Source organism: Crocodylus porosus, unplaced genomic scaffold (assembly GCF_001723895.1).
Source record: "Crocodylus porosus isolate Cpor-Errol unplaced genomic scaffold, CroPor_comp1, whole genome shotgun sequence".
NCBI classification, from domain to species: domain Eukaryota; kingdom Metazoa; phylum Chordata; order Crocodylia; family Crocodylidae; genus Crocodylus; species Crocodylus porosus.
Genome location: NW_017728931.1, coordinates 25,833,898 through 25,857,443, shown reverse-complemented (window position 1 = coordinate 25,857,443; position 23,546 = coordinate 25,833,898). Strand labels below are relative to the sequence as shown.

The window sequence follows — 23,546 nt, the reverse complement described above, 5'->3', positions numbered from 1 at the left end:
TGAGGGTGGTGTTGGCCCCCTCAGGCAGATGATCCCGAAGAAGGGCAGGGGGCCAGGCGCGGCTACGTGCCACCTGAGCCCCAGAGGGGGCGAGAGGCGTGGCAGAGGCCCCAGAGGGGGGGCCGCTGGTGGTGAAACCAGCTCGGAGGCACCAGGTAGGGCGCCAAAGCCCGGTGGGGCGAGTTAGGGAGAAGCCCCAGTTGGGCAAGCGACCCAGACAGTGGTCCAGGGGACCAGGCGTGGCTGCGGCCACCTGAGCCCCAGCTGGGTGCAGGACCTGGAAAGGGTCAGAGGGCTCCACACGGTTGGAGATGCTAAAGAAGCGCCAGAGGAGGGCGCTGGTGTGTGATGAGCACAGGGGGGCGCCAGAGGAGGGTGCTGGTGTGTGATGAGCACAGGGGGGCGCCAGAGGAGGGCGCTAAAAGGTAAGGACTTGATAATGTCCAGGAATAGCTGCAAGGCTTGGGGTGTGCTGAAGGGGAGGTAGGAGGCACGCATCGCCCATAATGCATGGGTGCACTGGGGCACCCCACTCGGAACGGGGCATAGAAGAGAGCGGTGTCTAGGGTGACAAGAGGCAGCCTCCCATTTGAACCTATAACATCAAAGATGTGGCGGGTGAGTTGAGGGTGGTGAATCACCTAATTGGACACAGCAGGGGGCGCTAGGGAGCTTCACGGCTGCTCCTAGGCCCCACTCTGTGACACCCATGCCTCAAGGTAGAGATTCCTTTCTTCTTCATGGAGGATGCAGATCACCCAGAAATCGCTGCAACATGTTATCAAGAATATACACTCAAATGGATCAGCAGAGGTCCCAATATCAGCATCAATCAAGTATCAGGGACACTTGTTCCCAAGCAGTCCTCGTATGTGGAACTGACAATTTCTGAAGAGACATGCTCAGCCTATCCCTCGGATTCCCCCCTCCGCAAGCCAGAAATCCAGTTGACACAATGCTTGGTTCTTGTGGCAGCAGGTGGTGAGTATGTGGCTCGTCTTCTCCTCTGCACCCACCTAATCTTTCCCAGAACACTTACAACACGATTGTGAGGATGGGATTCCTGCTTTCCCATTATCCCACCAGAGCTCTGTGAATGTGAAGACAAGATTCTTTGGGTATATCTGATTATCTTTTATTAGACCAACTCAAATAGTTAGAAAAAATTCTTCCAACTATTTGAGTTGGTCTAATAGAAAATACCAGATTTACCCAAAGAACCTTGTTTGTCTATGTCCTTAGACCAACATGGCTACAACCTATACCCCTGTGAATGTGAAGGAACCATTTTCTCCTGCTTGCTCACCTCCCTCTGCTGCCAGTCAGAGCCTTGAGGGCAAGTTTTTTGTAGCAGGCTACTAAATTGGGAGTGATGGTAGCAAACAGTCCTTTCCAGTTCCTCCAACTGTTTTTATAACAGAGGTTAACCACACTCTGTACAAGTATTGAACTGGACTGACTTTATGTAAGCGCAACCCATACAATTTAACACCAGACTGAATAGGGGATTATAGGTCTATTTCTAAGCCCAGCAAAAAATTATAATGTAAATAAACCTCAGGAAAATTTTATATGATCAACATGAATATAACATTTTTGTCCTGTTAATTTGGGAATTAATCTGAATGGATTTCTGACAAACGTACATCAGTAGTTTGTAGTACTCTCTTACATTCCTTATTTATATTTCATAAAGATTCAGATTTAAGGTTGGATCTCTTACCTAGGAAAGGTTCTGAATTTCACCCAGAAATTACTGCATCAAGCACAGCAATATGACACTGAACCAGAGTATCTCTTTACTGATTCACCACGCCTTACAATCTGTAAAAACTACCACATTCTGGGTAGCTTACTCCAAGACAAACCACTGTTACTAGTAAAATTTTGCACCATGTTTCCTGATTGAATGCATCTAGCTTTACCCATTGGATTTTGATTTGCCTTTGTCTACTATACAATTAGAAATCTTCCGCTCCTGTAGTTTATACTAGAGGCTTAACTTCAATTATTCTGTTAAGTTTCTTCAGAACAGATCAGAAATTATAGGGATGAAATGCTGTCACCATGGATATAACCAAGATAGGATATCACTCCGATGCCTTTCACAATCTACTGAGAGTGATTAGGGGTTCTAACTATAACAAACAGATATGGTGAGATTACACATGAACAGTGTGATTGGGACTACATACTACACCTGTGTGAATAGGGAAGTATTGAATTCAAATTTGGCGGATTCGGAGGACAGTGATTCAATTCAGATCACTGTCCTGAATCAATTTGGCCTAATCAGCTTTGGAAGATTCGGCGCTGATCTGGAGATTCACATGGCTGGGGAGAGGCAGGCACAGCCAGGCAGCTGCAGGTTCTCCCACTGCTCCTTCAGCTGTGCCTGCCTCTGCCCTGGCGGAGGGAGCCGTGGGAGAAGCCCCTGTGGCTGCCCTGCCCAGCCCCATCCCCCATCTGACCTCCCCAACACAGGGACTGTGGGGCCCTCCTGGCAGAGCCCTCCTGTGCAGCCCCCACTCCCCACCCAGCCCCCAGCCAACTCCTCCGGTTGTGCCTGCCTTGGGGGGAGACCCGTGGGGACTATGCCCTGCTGCCACTTGCCAATCACTGCAGATGTGGGCATGGCAGCACTGGGATTGGGGGCTATGCCGTGCTGCCACTTGCCCCCTTCCACCTGGAGTGAGCCACACCCACATCTCCTCCCTCCCCCCCGCCCCAGTTGGGCAAGCGGTAGCACGGCAGAGCCCTTGTTTCCAGTGCTGCAGCACCCACATCCCATGCCCCTCGCCCTGGCTGGGTAGCTTGTCCCATCCCCAATCCCTCCCTCCCCTACGCCCCTTCTCCCTACCCCAACCCCAACAGATTTACTAGCTGGAGGCTGCCTGTTTAGTCTATGGCCAAATTGGCTGAATCTTTTCTGAAGCTTTTCCAAATCGATTCAGATGCTTCAAATTGATTTGGAGCTTTTAATTTGTCCCTGAATTGGGCCATATCTCCTCTGAATTGAATCAGCTATCAAAGCTTCACACAGTCCTACTACATACCCTTTAAATCTTTGAATGGAGGGAGAGGCAGACACCCACTGAACAGTCCCACCCAATGCACATTTTTCTGGACAATACAGCTCAAGTGTTGGGATCATACATGTTCAAGGTACAGGCACCTCTGCAGGTGGTGCTCAGTGAATAACTTCAGTTGTGAGTGTTTCACCCTGTAGACTGAACTTAAAACAGTTTTATACAGAGATAATGCTGGAAGTCTAGGAAATGAGATGCCACCATTTCTTTGGAATGCAAGGTTGTCTGTGCTGATAATAGTTGGCCAAGACCTCTGCCACAGAGATTGTTTAGCATGAAAATGACCTAGGAAACTGAGCCAAGAATTGCTATAAATGGTAATAAGCAACTGTCTCTGCCCATCTTGATATGCAAAAAAGTGCATCTATCATTCATGTTAGCTCAAACCCATCAACTTAACAAGACACAATAAAAACAAACAAATCTGTTCCATACAGGACAGCCCAACACTTACATCTGTACTGGGAGTGGGGAAAGGAGGGAGGAGTCTAGGCTATGCCAGGGGCAGCTAACATAGCTTCCAATATTTTAATCTGAACCTTAAAGAGCATTAGGAGGGCATTTTAGTTAAAGCCAACCAACACAACTGAAAACTCCCCCCTTGTCTCCCTGAAAATGCATTTTTCTTTCCTGTTATTTAACAGAGAACTACTAAGAGTTACTAGATTTTTTTCACTCAGTGATTTAGAAACTGCCTTGAAAAATCATGTATTATTTTTTTTTAACTCAAAGCAGAAGCACAAATAAAAGGGGCATTTTAGCATTCCTTATGGAAAAGTTTGATATCACTTCATAGAAAAGTAATCTTGTCAGAAAAGTTAGGACTTCCTCTAGAATCCCAGAGCTGGGATACAATTCTCTCAACTAAGTTCTAGAGAGAGAACATATTTTTATAACCTGCCCTACCCTTTTTCAAAAAAACCCCAATGCTCCTACTAATTTTAGCTTTTTCATACAGCAAACTGTTCCATAAAGGCAGTGCTTAAAATAAAACCACGCAACTGGACCCTATAAATTAAAAAGACAACATGCAAACTCATTCTTATAGCATACATGACAACTTTCTGGATTACCTTCCTGCCAAATAGTTCTTGCTTCACAAGAGTCCACTGGTCCAGACCTGCAGGGAGCAAACCAGGAAAGCCAAGGCAGCGACGGAACTCCAATTAGCTACAAGTATCAAGGACAATTAAAAAGTCCTTTTTTTAGATATATGGGGACCTGGAAGAAAAGCAAGGGCAACACTGGACCCCTGCTAAGCCAGATGGGACAACTGACAGCCAGGAAAAAGTCAACTTGCTAAAAGGGTACTTTGCATCGGTCTTTCACGAGCCCCATGGGACACCCCTGCCCATTATGGGACAGGGAGGCCTGGGTGAGGGAGATTCCTTACCCTCCATCAATGCTGACCTTGTGAAGGAACACCTTGAGAGGCTGGATACCTTCAAGTCAGTGGCCCTGACAGTTTAAACCCCAGGGTACTCAAGGAGCTGGCGAGCACCATAGCTCAGCCCCGGGCATCGATCTTCGAGAACTCCTAGCACACAGGCGACATGCCTGAAGATTGGAAGAAGGCCATTGTGGTGCCTATCTTCAAGAAAGGGAGGAAAGTAGATCCAGAAAACTACATGCCCATCAGCCTGACCTCTATCCCAGGGAAGGTCTTGGAAAAGATTATCAAAGAGGCCATCTTTAACAGACTGGCCAATGGCAACATCCTGATGGATAGCCAGCATGGGTTTGTTGTGAGTAGGTCCTGCTTGACCAATCTTATTTCCTTTTATGACCAGGTGACCTATCACCTGGACAAGGGAGAAGAGGAGATTGATGTCACATATCTTGACTTTAAAAAATCCTTTGAACTGGTATCCCATGATCACCTCTTGGCAAAACTGGCTAACTGCGGCCTCAGCCTTACCATGATCCACTGGCTGGGGAATTGGCTCCATGGTAGGACCCAGAGTGTGGTGGTTGACGGAAGTCAATCGTTGTGATGCCCTGTGACTAGTGGGGTCCCTCAAGGCTCTGTCCTTGGGCCTACACTATTCAACATCTTCATTAATGATGCGGACACTGGTATCAGAAGCGGACTGGCGAAATTCACTGATGACACCAAACCCTGAGGCAAAGCATCCACACCTGAGGACAGGAGGGTGATCCAGGCTGACCCTGACAGGCTCAGAAAATGCGTGGAAGAGAACTTGATGGTATTTAACACCAGAAAATGCAAGGTTCTCTACCCTGGGAAGAAAAACCTGCAGTATCCTTATAGACTCGGCAGTGCTACGCTGGCCAGCACTACGGGCGAAAGGGACTTGATTGTCATGATTGACCAGAAGACCAATATGAGCCTTCAGTGTGATGCTGCAGCTAGTAAAGTGAGCAAAACTCCAGCTTGCATCAATAGATGCTTCTCAAGTAAATCCCAGGACATCATTCTCCCATTGTACTCGGCCTTGGTGAGGCCACAGCTAGAGTACTGCGTCCAGTTTTGGGCTCCACAATTCGAAAAGAAAGTGGAGCTTGAGAGAGCGCAGAGAAGAGCCACATGCATGATCAAGGGTCAGGAAAACAGACCTTACGTTGAGAGACTGAGAGCCATGGGACTCTTCAGCCTGGAAAAGCACAGCCTCAGGGGTGATCTGGTGGCCACATATAAGTTTATCAGGGGTTATCACCAGCATCTGGGGGAATGTTTGTTCACCAGAGTGCCCCAAGTGATGAGAAGGTCGAATGGTCACAAACTCCACCATGACCATTTCAGGCTGGACATAAGGAAGAACTTCTTTACTATCTGAGCCCCCAAGGTCTGGAATGGACTGCTGCCAGAGGTGGGTCAAGCACCTACTTTGAACGCCTTCAAGAGACAGTTGGATGTTTATCTTGCTGAGATCCAATGATCCCTGCTGACTTCCTGCCCCTGGGGCAGGGGGCTGGACTCAATGATCTTCCGAGGTCCCTTCCAGCCCTAATGTCTATGAAATCTATGAAATTCTTAACTGGGGTGGGCAATTATTTTGGTCAGAGAACAATTAGGGAATTTTAATGTGCTGTTGGTGGGCTGCATCAGCATCCTCCACCTCACTCCCCCTCCCTTACCACAGCTTACCAAAACTATCTAAGTGGCCCTAGAGCACAGCCAGGTGGTTGTAATGGGGCTGCAAGTGGGTGGGGAGCAGCATCCAGGAACAGGATAGGCAGTTGGAGCTAGGGATTTGGATTGTGGGACAGTGCAGGATTGGGGCCCAGAGCAGAACCGCGATCTGCGAACTGGCACCTGCTGCAGAGACATTCAGGCAGTAGATTACAGCTCTATCCCAGGCCCTGTGTTGTCACCCCTTCATGATCCAGATCCAGATCCCTAGCCCTGCCTGCCCCTCTTGCTCTCAGATGCAGCTCCCTGCCCACCCACAGCCCAACCTATCCACCTGGCCATGCACCCTGGCCGCACAGGTCCTGCTTCCAGCAGGGAGTATGAGACATACAGGCAGCTGGGCTGGCTCTAGCAGTGGCAGCCAAAAGAAGCCACTGCTGGGGCTACTGGGAAATGGAGTCTGGCCGCCCTGCTACAGCACCATTGTGCACCCAGGGGTGGTGGGACTGGCCACTCGGATGAAGTTAAATATGTTTTTGAATGCGAGGCATTTTTTTGGTCAGGTCTTTGATCACAGGAAGCCAAGCACAGCATAGTGAAACATAGTGCAGAGGAGGGGCTGGTAAGTTATAATGTACCATAAACACTGTATCAGTGTTTAGCCTTTGGTTCTTAGTGTCCAACTAGTTTATGAATTTTTGTTCCCAAGTTTACCTTTTAAAGGTGTCAGGTAGATTTTCTTTGACTGTAATTTATACAACCCCTGATTTCTTTCCAGGCAAGGAAGGTGAATTTGACTCTCTTCCCTTTTGATAGGCCTTGATCTCCTACTAATTACTTTTTTCTTGCTAACTGTGTACCTCTGGGAATTCCTCTCACCCCCACCCCTCTGCTGCATTTCACTATGCGATGACTGGCTTTCAGTGATCCGAAACCTGACAAAGAATGTCTTGCATTTGAAAGCTTGTCTACCTTTACTTCAGGTACATAGTTGGCCCAATAAAAGATACCATCCTAATAAATTCATTTGTGCACTGCTACCTACTCGTTCATTATTGCTCTTGGTTCTGTTTAACGCCAGTTCTTTCAAGCATGATGTTAAATAAAGTGTATTTTTTAACTTTTTGGTATACTCTCAAGACACTTTCACAAGCTTTTCCCCCTCAACCAAAAGGGTTAGTTTTTTTAAAATGGAAGCTGAGCTTATTATGTATTCTCATGTCTTCAGTAGCTGGAAGCTTAAGGGGAAAAATACCCATCTTCACATGTATAACAACCCACATTATTTTAAATGGTAAAATCTCTGATATCTTTTTTTCCTGAATCTGAAGGCCACACATGACTTTAAGTCACTATTGTGTTGAACACAGAATACCAAATGTCTTTATTGAGAAGCCATTTAATATCTCATTTACTTTTTCCCCCCCTTCCTCATTCTCTTGTGTTAGAGAAGGGTAATGTCAGACCAGGGTTTGTTTGTTTGTTTTTAAGTGTGCCTATGAAATTTGTTTAACCAAAATGTTTCTATTGCACTTCTACTTTTCTGGACCTTTTCAAAAACAGTTTTGAATTGCTTTAAAGGTTGACTCCAGAAGCAGATCAAAAATGTATTACAATTGAGAAATATATAAAACCCACCTAGGAATAAGTGACTGTTGCTAATCCAGGTATAGTTGTGAAATATTGTAGGTCACCTTGACTTCCAGTGTCTTTAGTTAAAAAGCTGTATCAGTACACTTGCCAAATCAACAGTAAACACTTTGTAGTCATCACATCTTCTACTGGTATCTCTCTACAGGCAACTCCTGCTTGACGTGTTTTTACTTAGCGCTAGTTCACTATAGCACTCATTTAAAATTAATACCCGATTTCACTTAACAAAACTAACTCAGCGGTATAGCGCTCAGCAAAGCAGCAGCGGCAAGAAGTGGTGATTGGCTGTAAGTAGGTCGGCAGGAATGAGCACAAGAGCCTGCGCTGGTACTGCAGGGCCAAGGCCAGCAGGGACCCAAGGTGGCACAGCAGGAGCAGGGGTCTGGGCTGGCAGTGCTGGAGCAGCTTGCGGACAGGGGAGAAGCAGCAGCAGTGAGAAGCAGCAGGTGGGGGCAGTAATAAGTGCAGGGCCTCCACTAGGGCACAGGTCCAGTGGGGACCCACAGTGGAGTGGCAGAAGCATGGGGCTAGCACGCGGTGCCAGAGAGGCCAGAAGCAGGCAAAGCAGTGGGAAGAGGCGGCTGTGGTGAGAACCTGCAGCAAGAAGTGGTGGTAACCAATTATTTCTATTCCCATTAATTCCTATGGGAAAATAGGTGTCACTTAACACTTGCTTTTTCCCAGAACCAATTAAGAGCTTTAAGCAGGGGTTGCCTGTACTGCTGTTTAAGGTACAAGTGTTTCAGCATGTCTCTTGGTGTGCTTCTAGGACTGTATCTTAGGTTTGTTACTGCCACTGTCAACACTCAGCTGAGACTCTTGTGCCATGGAGATATACCCTAATCCATCCTATTCCACTCTACCCAAGATGCATTCATTTCATTGCTTTTACTCAGCCAAACCCATTTGGTCACAGCCCACAACACCTTGTTTCAGGTTTCTGTGCAACTAAGACAGGAAGATAGAAAAAAGGTTTATCTGGATTCTAATTATTTGGCACCAAACCCTCATCATGGTATAGTCAAGGCATAGGTCAAATGCAGTTGCTCTACTGCAACAAATCAGTTGGAATCCAGTTGGAAATAGGTACTGGAAGAGACACAGTTCTAGAGCTTCAGGTTTGAGTTCCCAGTTGTACGCTTCATATGTCCAACAAGGCTAGATGCTTTTATTTCACAGGAATAGAAATTACCATGTATCCTGGCTCAACAGCACTAAACATTCCTTTTTCCTTCCCCAAAAGGGACACACAATACATCTACTATATCAGTTCTCAATTTTTTGCACCTTGCATCCCACCAACCATTTTGTAAAAGACAAACAAACAACACAGAAAACCCTGGTCCTCCTCATAATAAAAACAAAACCCTCCTGTTCGAGATACCTGTTGATTCATTCATTTGAGGTGCAAACAACTCTGATTTTTTTCCAATCGGGCAAGGAGTTAAAGTCCCACCTACACAAGCTTCACATCCCACCAGTGGGACACGCTCCACTGGTTGAGAAATACTAGCCTATATGACTGCTGGAGGGATCCAGGCCTACCTAGCTTTAAGGTACTTCCCAAAGCACAGGGAAGAGGTCAGAGACAGCCTCTTAGGTAGAGAAAGCTGGTAGAGATATGCCCTCTCCCCCGCTAACGCAGCTGTTCCTTTACTCCCGGGCCTTTCCAGGGGATTCAAAGTTGAGACCAATCGATCACTCGAGACTCGACTGCACCACCTCTCCCGGCAAACAGCACCAGCAGGCAGGCTCGGGGCCGATCGAGGATATGGCGCTTGACACCGTCACCTTGTAGCCAGGTCTGTGTATGAGCGCCGCCATCTTGGATTAGACTCCTAGCGGTCCCGAGTCCCGTTCACTTTCCGAAAGCGCCAGGAGGACGGAGGAAAAATGACCGAAACCATCAAGCACTACAGGGAAACAAAAGAATCATTTCCCACCAGGACCTCATTTATTAGGAGCTGGTACCTACCGCACATGCGCTTCAAGCCTCTCCAGCCCAATGGGCTTTGTATTGGCGCATGCGCACCTTTGTGAACAGACAAACTACTGCATATGCGCCTTAAGCTGCTCCTTCCAAACGGCCTTTGCCTTGGCGCATGCGCGCCTCTGAGCGCAGCTGTCAGCTACTACGCATGCGCTGTAAGCCTTTGCAGCCTTATAGCCTTTGTATTGACGCATGCGCACCTCTGGATAAGGCGAATTACTGTGCATGCGCCTTAATCCTTCCCCTCCTAATGGTCTTTGCTTTGGCGTTGAGGGAGGTGGCAGCTTCTGCGCATGCGCCTGCCGAGCAGAGGGTGGGGCAGCAGAGGGACCCTCGGGCCGGAGGGCCTTTGCCGCCTTCAGCGCATGCGCAACGCTGAGTTGCGTTGCTCCGCCCTTCCCCGCTCCACGGGACGCGCGCTGTTGTTTTCTCCTTGCAGGAGGGGGTGGGAGCAGGTAGGGGCGGAGAGAAAAGAAGAAGATGCCGGGGAAGCTGAAGGTCAAGATCGTGGCGGGGCGTCATTTGCCAGTGATGGACCGAGCCAGTGACCTGACGGACGCCTTCGTGGAGGTTGGAGGGCGGGGGGAGCCCTGCGGGGGGGTCTTGCGTCACAAGCCTGGTGGCGGCGCGCGGACACCTGCCGTGGCTGCGAGGGCTGTGACGTCAGCGCCCGCCAGTTGCCCCGGCCAGAGTGGCCGTTGGGACCTGCCCCCCCCCCCCGCGCTGAGGCAGGACCCAGCCTCGCGCTGGAGAGGGGCAGCGGGGACAGCTGCTGCAGACCGCCACGGTGCGTTGGGGCCCCTTCTTGTTGAGAGGCAGCCACGCGGGCCAGCCTGTCATCGTACCTGGCTTTTTCATCCTGCCACAGCAGGGGTTCTCAGGGTGGTGCTTTGGGGCCGAGCGCACGCTGGGACAGATCCAGCCAAGCTCTGTGGGAGCAGGGGGCTGCCATGCCCTAGAGCTTGCCCGTGCCTATCCCAACCATGCACTTGGTCCCATCAAAGCCCCCCCTCTTTCCCCTGAGGATTTTTGCTTGTGGCAGGATGAAAAACACCCAGTGAGGATGACAGGCTGGCCCATGTGGCCACCTCTCAACAAGAAGGGACCCTTTTTGTCCCCTGACCCTGTCCCCTGACCTGGGAGAGTTCTTGCTTCTCAGGTGTCACAGTATCATAGAAAATGAGGGTTGGGTGGGACTTTGCAAAGTCATCAAGTGGAGCCTTTCTCAACCCAAAAGTGCGTTGCAAGAATAGATACAAGGGTGGTGAGCAAACTTTAAAAATAGATCAACAGACTTTAAAAATGGGTTCTCCCTTAGAGGAGAAAAACATGGGAAGCCATGGCTTTTCCTTGTAGGATGGCAGAGCCCCACACCCTACACCTACCCCCGCCCCCACAAACTGTGGGCCTAGGGGAGTGGGTCAGGAGTGAGTGGTTTGGGGTCAGGGCTGGCCAGTCTTTACAGACGGCTCCTGATACAAAAAAAGCTGAGAACCACTGATCTAGTTTAACTCACAGTTTTCTGGACCATCACGGCCACTGCATCACCTCAGCATTATCATTTTTAAACACATTATTCAGCATTTAGTAGCTATTTGGGATTTTTATTGTTTTTTAAAAGCATCTGCAGACATGGGGAGCATTTGTTGTCTTTATTCAAAGCAGTGCAGTTTTTCTGTTCCAGAATTGGAGATTTCTAATTGTTGTTTATGTGAAATGATACAACAACCTGTGAGTCAGAGGTCAAATGTTTCAAAAGTCAAAAAGACTATTTCCCCCACCAAATTAAAAATCCTTGCTTATAAACACAAGTATTGGCTTGGTGGAGAAAAAATATTTTGAAGATTTGGGCCTGAAAGGTAAATGCCTCGGAAAGGTATTTATGTGGATCAGAATGGTGACAGTGATGAAATCGGGGTCCTTGTATTCTGGATGAACTGTCTGGAGTCTGTAGTGCTTTTAAAATGTTATTGAAACTCATTAAAATATTAATAAGCCTTTGAGATGAATCAGCACAAAATACAACTTTGTGGTTGTTTCAGGCTCTTTGTAGAGGTTAGCACTTAGAACTGCAGTTATTTACAGCTGCTGTTAAGCCAATCTGTTGCAGGCTGCTAAATGGAAAATTAAATCCCAGACTGTTTCCCTTTTTAGGCTTTTATAGAAAGATGTTGGAAGAGAGGCTTAGATCTTTGCAGTGATGAACAGTTTAAGTTAGATTGGATATCTTCAAAAAACATCTGGATACTCACCCTGCTGGGGTCATCTGACCCGAGCAGTTTCTCCTGCCCAAGCACAGGGCGGCTGGACATGATGATCTTGAAAGGTCTCTTCCAGCCCCTAACATCTATGAACGTTAGGGGTGCACTGATTGAGATTTGTGGGGGACACTAATGATAACCGATATTTAAGGAGGCATATTGGCTGATGCCGATCCAATTTCCAATATAACTGCCATCAGGTGGTAAGTCTGGTGTCATGTAAGGGAGGGGCGAGGGAAGGGGCTTAGGGGGAACAGATCAATGCCCCCCATGGTAAGGGAGGGGGCAGGTGCTGCCCAGCAAAGGGGGCATGGGACAGAGGCATGGCTTATGGGGTGGGGGCAGCTCCTGCTGTTGCTTGCACTCTGGGAGGGCAGGAGTGGGGTGGGGGGTGCCCTTGCATCTGCCCAGCATGAGGTGGGCTACAGTTGCAGGGTAGAGCTGACACTGGTGCTGAGTGGGGCTCTTCTCGCCGGGGGCTGGGCTCGGAGCAGGCTCCAGCGGTGCTGGGAGGAGGCTGTAGCCACCCCAAGTTTGACCACAGCTCTGCTCCCAGCCCCATGCCACTGCTCAGCCTAGCCACAGCTTTTCCCAGTGCTTGGGTGGAGGCACGGGGCATCCATCTTGGGCTGCGCCAGGCGGGCAGCAGTGCGGGGCTGGGAGTGGAGCTACGGCAAAATTTGGGATGGCTGCAGCCTCCTCCCAGCACTGCTGGAGCCTGCTCTGAGCCCAGCCCCCAGCGAGAAGAGCCGTTGTAGCGCCGGGTCCAGGTCCACCCCGCAGCTGCTGCCTGCCCCACGCTGCAGGCCCTCACCCTCCCCTGCCATCCTGGGGTGCAAACAGTGGCAGGAGCTGCCCTCCCCTTTTAACTTACCAGATAGAGGCAGCTCTCCACACTGCCAGCTCTGCTCCTTGCTGTGCTGTGGCTGTGTGCAGTATGGGCATTTATGGGCCAACTTATTGGCCTCATCAGACCGATATCCAATATAGACAATTTTATTTATATCAGTACTGATCTGATATCAGACCAATGTATTGGTACACCTCCAATGTACATCTATCTATGCATCTGATTCAGAGAGAGTTGCAAAATGGTGGAGGGGACTTAGTAGGTGACACTGGCAAAACAGAATGCCAGTTTTCTGGACCCCTGAAGCAGCATTCAGGCTGAAAGCCAGGGTTCTGTGGGCTAGATCTGGCCAGTGGGCTGGAGGTTGAATACCATCGTTGTAAATTAAAGAGTAGAAGATTGCAGTAGTTCAGGAATGAGATGACTAAGACCTAGGGAATTTAGAAGAGAATTGCAAGGGATAAGCAGGAGAGGCCTGAGGATCTAGCAGTAGCTTTGAGGTGTAGAACTAACTGAGAAAAGGAGTTGCAGGCGGTACTGAGTTCATTGCTTTTGCATATGTTAAAAGGTGGTATAATTACTTGTTATAATGGGGAAAGGAGTGGGTTGGAAGCTTTGGGGAAGGTGCCTTTGCTGTGTTGAATTTGAGTGAGCAGTTGGACATCAAGTAAGGAATATCAGGCTGAGCAGAGAAGCAGTGGCTAAAGAGAGAGGTAAGATTGAGAATTACCGTTGTAAATATGGTGCATTTTGTTAGAGAGATGAAACAGAACCCTGGACAGCACACAGAAAAGATGAGAGGTGTAGTATCAGACAGATATAACATTGTGAAATCTTAGGATTATTTTCTCCTGCAAGTATAGCAAAATTTGCCCACGTATGCCAATACCATCTTCTTTTAAGGACAAATAAAAGAACTCTTTTAAACTCATTAAATATATCAGAGTTAACAAGGCAATTAAAGTCAACCAATCTGAGCTAAAAAAATGGGTAAGACTGGTATATCAAGTTTCAGGGGGGGGGGGGTGTGTGTGTGTGTGTGTGTGTGTGTGTGTGTGTGTGTGTGTGTAAATACCTAAAAGCAGCTGATGTTTTACATGTGAAGATGTTTTAAACCATAGAATTATAAAACTAAATCTTTATAAATTGGTGGAAATATATAGGATATTAACTTAATTTGCAGTACTGGAATGTTTACAAATAGTCTTTCCATGTGGAGGGAAACCTCATTAAATTTCATTTTTGGATACTGCAAAGAATTTGGATGCTTTGAAGGTATTGTCACTCCCCAGCTGAAAGGATAGGTTTTTGTATTCTTTATAATATGAATAATTCAGAATATGGCTACTTTGAAATTCAAAGCATTTTCTAATCTGTTAGATAAGGAAAACCTTCTTTAAGAATGTTACCTTATCATTAAATTGTTGCCAGGAGCAGGATGTACTCATGGTAATGGATTGTGAAGTTAATTAAATGTAGCCTGCAATGAGCATGCCTGTAGAATACTTGGCACAGGGCCAAGACTCATGGTGGGCAAATATGCTGGTGGGAACCTGCCACAATACTAGGTTAGTGCAGTCCATCTGAATAAGACATGGTGTCAATTGCACTCTCTGCTCATCAGAGCCAACTCTTTCTCAAGTCCTAGTAAACCACTAAATCAAATTCATTTCACCTTCCTTACTCCAGCAACTGAGCTCCTTCCCATTTCCAATGCTTCCTATTTCTTCACTAGCCTTAAATGTCTGGCAAATGTCACTACATGTCTGTGTTGCCCCCCTCTGTCAGAACTTTGCACGTGACTGGTGTGGCCCTCCCCTCCATGGGGTGGAGCCAGACTAGGAGGCCCTTCATCTCATCTGCATATAGATATTTGGAGGGTCCCAGGACTCATGACAAGAATGACCAATTATAGTCATGAGTGGGGAGTTAATTAGCACACATATCCTTTGTGGTGGGTATGTGGAGCACACATACAAACTGAAGAGTGCTGTGCTGTGGGGTCACCATAGCTTGAAATGCTGTTGACTGATGGAGCCCAGCCCCATGAACTATATCAGTGGTTTTCAACTATATCTAAAGAGTCTGCAAAAGATGACTATGATCAATCAAAAGTATGTGAATACCCACACATACAATTCAAAGAGGTATGTACCTTCATTTGAAATTTTTTAGGGGTCCACTAATGAAAAAAGATTGAAAACCACTAATCTATATTATAAATTATGATCCTTTTGGCTTTGGACTTAATATCATGCATAGTTTGTATGGTGTATAAACAGGTGCAGAAGTGCTGCTTAAAAGTGTGTTTATGAAGTACCTGTGCTGAAAGTAGCAGTAGTTTACAAAAGGATGAAATGCATTAGTTCTGGGTGAACAAAGTCTCTTTGCAAATTACTATGCATATATTCAAAGTCCAGTGGGTATATTTATTTCAAAGTCAGTGTTTTCTGGTCCCCAGCCTTTCAGTTAATGTGTTTTTCCTGTAACCATGCTTGCCCCATGTCTATATTTTCTGGAATTGTCAATTGTAGAGATAGATAAGTACCAACTAAAAATGGAATTCTTATTCTGCTGGTTTCTCTGCTATTTCATTACTCTGGTAATAAAATATAAAGATAATCATTTAAGAGTAATGTTATTTGATTCTCTCTTGATTCTCTCAAGAACACTATATTCAGCAAAAACAGGTTACTGATAAATTGTTTTTCTCCAATATGATAATTAAGAATTCTGGTAAATATTGGAACACAAAAAGGCTGTCAATATCAACAGTGAAGACTTTTCCCTGACTTACAGTTTTATCTATTGTTATGTTAAACTGGAAAAAATGCTAGAGGCAATGTTGTAAAGGCACCTTGCTTAAAGATGGCCTATTACAGAGCTTAAATTAAATTATAAATTGAGGAGATTATGATTGGTTTAAGGGTCATGCCCAGAGAGTGGTGGTGGCTGGGTCAGTATCAACCTGGGAAGTTGTGGGCAGTGTGGTCCCCCAAGGCTTGGTCCTTGGACCTGTTCTGTTCAATGGCTTCATCAGTGACTTGGATGAAGGCATGGAGAGCACTCTGTCCAAATTCACAGATGACATGAAATTATGGGGTAAAGTAAACACATTTGTAGGAAGGGATCGAATCCAGGCAGACTTGGACTGGTTGGAAAACTGAGCACAAAAGAATAGGATACAGTTTAACAAAGACAAGTGCAAAGTTCTGCATTTGGGAGAAGGAATCACCCACACGCCTATAGGCTGGGGAGGACCTTCTCAGCATCACAGTGGCAGAAAGGGATCTCGGAGTCATAGTTGACTTCAAGATGAATATGAGTCGTCAATGTGACGAAGTAATCAGTAAAGCTAACCTCACTCTATCATGCATTAGCAGGTACGCCACGAACAGGTCTAGGAAGGTGATGCTTCCCCTCTATGTAGCATTGGTCAGGCCACAGTTGGAGTACTGCGTCCAATTCTGGGCGCTGCACTTCAAGAGAGACATGGATAACCTTGAGAGGGTTCAGAGGAGGACCACTCTTATCGTTAGGGGCCTGCAGGTTAGGCCCTATAAGGAGAGACTGAGGGACCTAGATCTCTTTAGCCTTTGCAAGAGAAGGCTGAGAGGGGATCTTCTGGCGATCTACAGATTAATCAAGGGGGAGGAGGGCAGCAAGGAACAGGAGATGCTGTGTTTACCAGGGCACCCCTTGGAATAACTGGGAATAACAGCCCTAAACTGACAGAGAGCAGATTTAGGTTGGACATCAGGAAGAACTTCTTTACAATAAGGGTTGCCAGAATTTGGAATGGTCTTCCAAGGGAGGTGGTGCTCAGCCCTACCTTGGGGGCCTTTAAAAGGAGATTGTACAAGCACCTGGCTGGGGTTATATGACCCCAGCGCTCTTTCCTGCCCAGGGCAGGCAGTTGGACTCGATGATCTACTGAGGTCCCTTCCAAACCTGACAGCTATGAAACTACGAGAGACACTACATACATGGAGAAGGGAAGAAACAACCAAATACTAACTATTATAATAGAGACAGAAGGAAACTAAGCAAAGCATAGTTTTAGAGATATGTAGAATCAGTCACTTGCTGAAAAATGTTAATTGATTAAAGGGGCTATTTAAACCCAATGGAAAGAGATTTTGAATGTGTGTGAACTATATATATTAAATGTAAGCAAATTGTATGCAGTTGGTTTCAGATACATAAATAAAAGTCTACTTTATCACTTAATATACAAATTATTCTTCTACTCTTATTTTTAATTGAATGACTGCTTGCATTTTTAGGTAAAATTTGGAAATACCACGTTTAAAACGGATGTGTATCCCAAGTCTCTTAATCCCCAGTGGAACTCTGAATGGTTTAAATTTGAGGTAACAAAGTTTTATAAATTATCATTTGTATCTCTGTCAATATCTGATTTGAAAAGCTTTATAATTAAGTATTTATATTTGAAAAGAAAAAATATATTTTGGAGAGTGAAAGCATTGTCAGAAGAATTTATAGACTTTATCTGAAGAAATTGACAAGTTAGCCTCCATATCACTTAACTTGTGTTAACACATATAGAAATCATAAGTTTGCATTGCTAGGTCCATGAATTTGGTCCAGCTGAGCTGAAATATGCAGTGCAATGGTAGAAAAGGGTGAAGTATAAATCAGAAATACAAATCTTTAGTTTTTAGCAAATAGGCTTTCAAGCATCAACATAGCTGAATTAAAATTAGACTTTGTATTAATTAGACTAAGTAAATTAGTCTTTGAAATATGTTAGCTTTACTAAATTTATAGAGTTATTGGCTGCTTTCACTATCTTATGTACTTCTTAATCAGGCACTGGTAGGAGTGCAACGATTATAGATTTTTGGGGCCAATACTGATACCTGATTTTTAAGGAGGCATATTGGCCGATGCTGACCCAATTTCCAAAATAGCGTGGAGAGCTGCCTCCAGCTGGTAAGTCCTTTGTGGTGGAGAGGGAGGGGGGCAAATCAACCCCTCCCCACAGTGAAGGAGGGGGCAGGAGCAGGCGCTGCTCATCTAGGGTGGGACATGGGACAGAGGTGTGGGGGGGGAGGGGGCATGTGCCCCCCGATCTGCACGGAGTGGATGGGCTGCAACTGTGGGCTGGAGCCGGGCTCTTCTTGCCAGAGGCTGGGCTTGCGGCAGGGACTACGGAGAGGGCTGCAGCCACCCCGAATTTCACTGTAACTCCCTCCCGCCACCACATGCCCAACACAGCCTGGCTCTTCCCAGCTCACCCCCTGCCCCTCCCCCCCATGCGCCAGGAAGACCCAGGGCTGCGCCAGGTGCACAGTGGCACTGGGGGAAAGTTGCCCCCCGATGCACCGCACCTCTGTCCCGTGTTGGGGGAGGGGGGCGTTGAGTCGGGAAGAGCGGGGGCTGCACCAGGCATGCAGCAGCAGTACTGGAAGGGATCTACAGTGAAATTTTGGGTAGCTGCAGCCCCCACTTCAAGCTCATCCCCTGGCAAAAAGAGCCCGGCTGCAGCTGCAGCCTGCCTGCTCACCCCATGCAGATCCGGGGGAGGACGGGCATCCCTCCGGGGGTGCAAGCAAGCAACGGTGGGAGCCACCCCCCACCCTGACAAGCCACACTTCCATACCATACCCCAACCCAGCTGGACAGTGCCTACCCCTGCCCCCTTCCTCACTGTGGGGAGGGGTTGATCTGCCCCCCACCCCCTGCACCCCTTCCTTCCCTCGCTCCTCCTCTTCCACCACAATGGACTTACCAGCTGGAAGCAGCTCTCCAAACTGCCGGGTTGTGCTCCTTGCTTCCTGAGTGCACACACTATCATTTATTGGCCAAATTATTGGCCTCATTGGGCTGATTTCTGATACAGCCAATTTTCTTTGTATCAGAGTGATGTATCGGTGCACCTCTAGGCACTGCTATTTAAAAGCAGGATCAGACTTTGATATCTGTTTCCAATAGAGTTTTCAGCCTCCTCAGCTTTTGTTGTCCTCACAAGATGTGGACATTCATCATATTTCCACCAGTGCCCATCACATTGCAGGATCTAATTAGCTGACATTAAGATGAATATAGCTGCATCATAGTTGTCCTTTGATAGTCTCCTCAAATAAATCAGTTATATGATGAATTCTTGTTTCCTCATGCCAAAAGGAGGGAAATATTATAGGTGATTGGCATAGGCTACAGTGGTATTTTACTGCTTAAAAAAAGAATGGCTTGTCCCAAGCCTAGCCAAGGGGCTAGCTTGTCATGGCTGAAGGAGTTTTACTATGTCAATATTATGTATTTTGTCATAAGATGATTCCACAGTGGAAATACCTCTTTGTTCTATGTACAAATAGTGATATAATGCTTGATAATATTCTAAATGTATTTTAAAGCAATTATAAAACAAAATTGGTTGGATTAAAGAATTTATTTCAGGCTGATTGCTAGGAAGCAAAGCTGTATGATAGAAAGTTTATTTTTTTCTTCTCTTTTTTGGGGAGAAGAGTTGGCTTAGCTTTGGGGAGTGGAGCAAAGTTTTGTATGAGCAAAGATTTGGCTAACAATAAAAAAAAAATTAAAAAAATATTTTGCATGGAAGAGTATATTTGAGACCAAAGAAAACAAAACAGTATTGGGGAAAACATGGGAGTTCTATATTTCAGAGAATGGAATAACACTAACTACTTTAGACATCATAAATATGTGCTTGTATGCATTGTTTGGTCTGTTCATGAAATTCTGGAAATACTACTTGTTTGTCATGTTGCACTCGGTAGAACTGGTTCATGTGTTGTTAAGTATATAACTGCAGTATTGTGACAAAAATCACCTAATTGACTAGAAGAACGTACTGTTAGCAAGAAGGAAATGTGTATTTGAATTTATTCTTCAAGGGTTGTGGTTACCTGCATAAAAAAGGCCTTTCCTGGGCCATTTGAAAAGGCAAAATTGCTATGTAAAACTGGAGCAGCAGTGAGCATTTTATATCTCGAGTATTGTGTAATACACTTGTATTTGAATGCAGGAAAGTCGTTTGTTTTTTTTTTTGAGGTGGGTGAGCTATGTAAAGAATAGGAAAAAAATAAAAATGCAGTTTAAAATGTGTGAAATTCATGCAACCTTTCTGTTTTCTTATATCCCACTGAAAATACTGGGGTCTCTCTTTTTTTTTTTTTAACATGGTCATTTTGGGGAGTAGAGAACTTAGGAGCATATATATGCAAGAAATTGTAGTCACAAAGCTTGTCTGTATATTGCTTTGTGTAATTAAACACTCTCTCTTTGAAATTGCTTTCTTTATTAATTTAAATACAGACGTTTCATGTCAACATGTATTTCTAGGTAGATGATGAAGAACTACAAGATGAGCCCCTGCAGATCACAGTTCTTGATCATGACACTTACAGTGCCAATGATGCCATTGGCAAGGTGTACATAGATATTGATCCTTTGCTGTACAGTGAGGCAGCTACAGTTATTTCAGGATGGTTTCCAATTTACGATACCATACATGGTAAGTCTTGCTAATTTTTTTGTAAATAAAATTGTTTGACTTATTTCACTCTTCAAAAAAAATCCTCTTCATCTTAAAGCTTTTTACTACTGTCACTTTACTACTAAAGATACTATTTTTGACAGTTTAAAGCACAGGTACCATTAAGTTTTTATGGTGTGGTAAGTAAAAATGCTATGTTAAAATTAGTGCTAAATCATGTTTTGGGATACTGACTCTTTTTTTCTTTGGGATAATATAGCAATCATTAGGTACCAGTGAGCTGTCTCAAATCATATTGTACAGGTCCCTCTGCTTGTTACAGGTATTGTGCAGTTAACTGGCTAATGTGCACAATTACCCAGAGGCCAGTTACACATGCAAAGCAGCTGTCAAATAAAAAGCTTCAACCATCTATAAAATTAGGCCTTGAAAATGTGTACTAACTTGATACCTGGTTGCTATTGAACTTTAATTTGCACATGTAGCAGTGTCTTCCCTGCAGCTGGAACTGGGAGCCCTGTCAGCTGACAAGGCTCTCAGCCACAGGGGTGCACCATGCACAGCATAAAACACCTGGGCCCTGTGGATTGCAGTTGCCACAATCCCTAGTGCTTGGGGGTGCAAGAAACTCCTGGGGCTGAAATATCACTACAGCTTTTTGCTGATGCGGGGGAAACCTGACATCAGGCTCCCCCTGCACCAGCAATAAGGTATGATGGGATCCAATGTGTGATCCCACAACCATGCCTCCTGCCATCTATGTGTGACATGGGAGGAGGCACAATTATGTGAATTGCACATTAGATCTCATCACACATTAGATCCCACTGTGCTTTTACCTGTGAAATTTCAGATAGGTGGGGGAAAAGACCCTTCATAAAGACATTTTAAATTATTTTTTTCAGAGTAATTACATTTCAAACAAATACCACTTCAGGCTAACTTTTTTTGCTGAAAGCAGAGTTTTTTATATGCTTTTTTGGTATTTTTGATCAAACCTTGTTTGGAGTATAGGAGAAAATGAAGTAACACAGGATGATAGTCTTTCTTCCTACAAAGTCTTTCCAATATGGGATTTGTTCAGAATATTTTAGAATTGAGATAAAACTCCTATTAAATTTAGTTTTGTCATGGTTAATGGAGTTGAGATTTATCCTCAAGAACATTATGTAATAATTTATACATAGCTGCAGAATATTTTGTGAGTCCTCCTTTTACTATGTTAAGTTTTGTTGACATGATGGTTCATCCCAACTTGTTATATGAGATGTATATTACTACATTGGTATAACTGATGTACAAGTCTGATTTGTTTTACTTTTTAATGTAAAATCAATTAAGCACTTGATCAGTAGTGGTAGAGAGATTATGTATGAAAAACTTAAGTGTTTAGGGATTGGTCATTTAAATATATGAAGAAAACTTCTTTTGCTTATGTAGGTTCTTTTATGTTCAACATTTTGTACAAACATTAACTCTCATTTACACTCTGATAAGCGTGCCTTAACTAGAATGAAAGTAAGTAATTCTGTGTTCTAGAGAAGTTATTTGGGGAGAAGAATTAAACATAGAGTTTGAAAATATCTTAACAGATATGCATGTTTTTGGAATCTTTCGGGGAAAGAATATATGGATTGCTAAAGGAAAATAAAACTATATAATTTTGTTTTTTAAGTTTTTCTTTTTGATAATAATGCTTACTCTCCATATTTTATTATTGACAGGTATCCGTGGGGAGATCAATGTGGTGGTAAAAGTAGACCTCTTCAATGATTTAAACCGATTTAGGCAGTCATCCTGTGGAGTCAAATTTTTTTGCAGTGAGTAAAAAACATTTTTTTGCTATGTGATATGTTTTTTGTTTGGTTATTTTGCATTTTTTAATGTGGAAAAACTGGACACATGCTAAGTAGTCCTGAAATGAACTATGACTTTGAGATAATGGTATTGATTTGTAGCTAATAATAGAATAAATTGTCTCATTGCTTATGGCTCCTTTGGGGATAACTTCCTCAGGGAAGAGACTACAAATTGCATTTTTTTCCTCCATCAGTCAGAAAAAGTATGTGATTTTTTTGATGAATGCTGACTCACTTTTGTGAAACACATCTTATATCCACAGGTTCAGCTGTGGGGGAATTATCCAAAAATGAGACCACATATGTGTAAATAAACTGATCTAGGGTCTGATCAAAATCTTATTGAAATAAGTACATTTTTATATTCTTATCATTAATGGTCTTCGCATCAGGCTCTTCTTTGATCCATTGCCTAAATCCCAATTCAGCAAAACTTAAGTTCATCAATAAAGCTTTACATGCTTTACTTATGTGAGACTTGACAGGCAAGTGCAACATGTACTAAATGGCGCAGTTAAAAGTCAAATAATCCTTGATACAAATATATGTGGTATGCCAAAACTAGAGAAAGTGTAGTCTTTGAACTGGTCTTTCTTGTATGTTGTCCTTTTCACAGATGATTTTCTGTCCTTCCAGCTTCCTCCGTAAGCAGAACTTAAGGATCTAATCTGAATTTATTGAAGTCAGTGGGATAGCTTGGAACATCATTTTAATTTTGGGTGTATGAGTATCTATGACAAATTGCTTCCTTCATTAAGCAACCACTTTAAAGTACCTCAGAGTAATGAAGTTAACTGATTTATTTTTGATTATTTAAGACGCATACGTGCACAACCAAGCCCGCATTGCGCGTGTGTGTGTTTGTATGCATGTGCGCATACATGACAGTATTTTTGCACACTTGCTTTATGTGAAAAATAGCTTATAGTGGGTTGTTGTTTAGCTTTTAATTTCCCTTCTATTAATTGTCCCTATAAAAAACACTGTAAGTAATAAACAAGCATATATATAAACAACAAGAGAGTTAACTCAAAACCTACCTCTGACCTGGAGAGAGCAAACCTGGCTCTGTGCTGTCTCCTCAACACCACAACCTGCCATCTCTCCCCGCAACTCCTCCATGGGAGCTTTAAACTTCCTCTGGTGCTAAGCAGTCATCCTTGTCAGCTGGCCCCATGTCCCTGAGCAGGCAGGCTATTACTTATTAACCGCAGCTAGGCTCCCACCCATGGGCCGTGTACATGGTTACATAGTCACAGGAGGGTGT

The 23,546-nt window shown here is 44.8% G+C and overlaps 1 protein-coding gene across 10 annotated transcripts in view; it reads left to right on the top strand.

The window, feature by feature from the left end:
* Positions 1-10,212: 10,212 nt before the first annotated feature.
* The window catches only part of C2CD5 (C2 calcium dependent domain containing 5), a 112,324-nt gene continuing 98,990 nt past the window's right edge, over positions 10,213-23,546 (top strand). For 3 of the 10 annotated variants that reach the window (XM_019544432.1, XM_019544428.1, XM_019544426.1), the window contains exons 1-4: positions 10,215-10,396; positions 17,224-17,310; positions 20,267-20,438; positions 22,145-22,240. In XM_019544432.1, coding sequence (XP_019399977.1) covers positions 10,307-10,396; positions 17,224-17,310; positions 20,267-20,438; positions 22,145-22,240 — 445 coding nt within the window. In that variant the 5' untranslated portion in view covers positions 10,215-10,306. Of the gene's footprint in view, positions 10,397-17,223; positions 17,311-20,266; positions 20,439-22,144; positions 22,241-23,546 lie in introns of all 10 variants that reach the window. The other 7 variants (XM_019544431.1, XM_019544429.1, XM_019544427.1 and 4 more) reach the window with 4 other exon arrangements.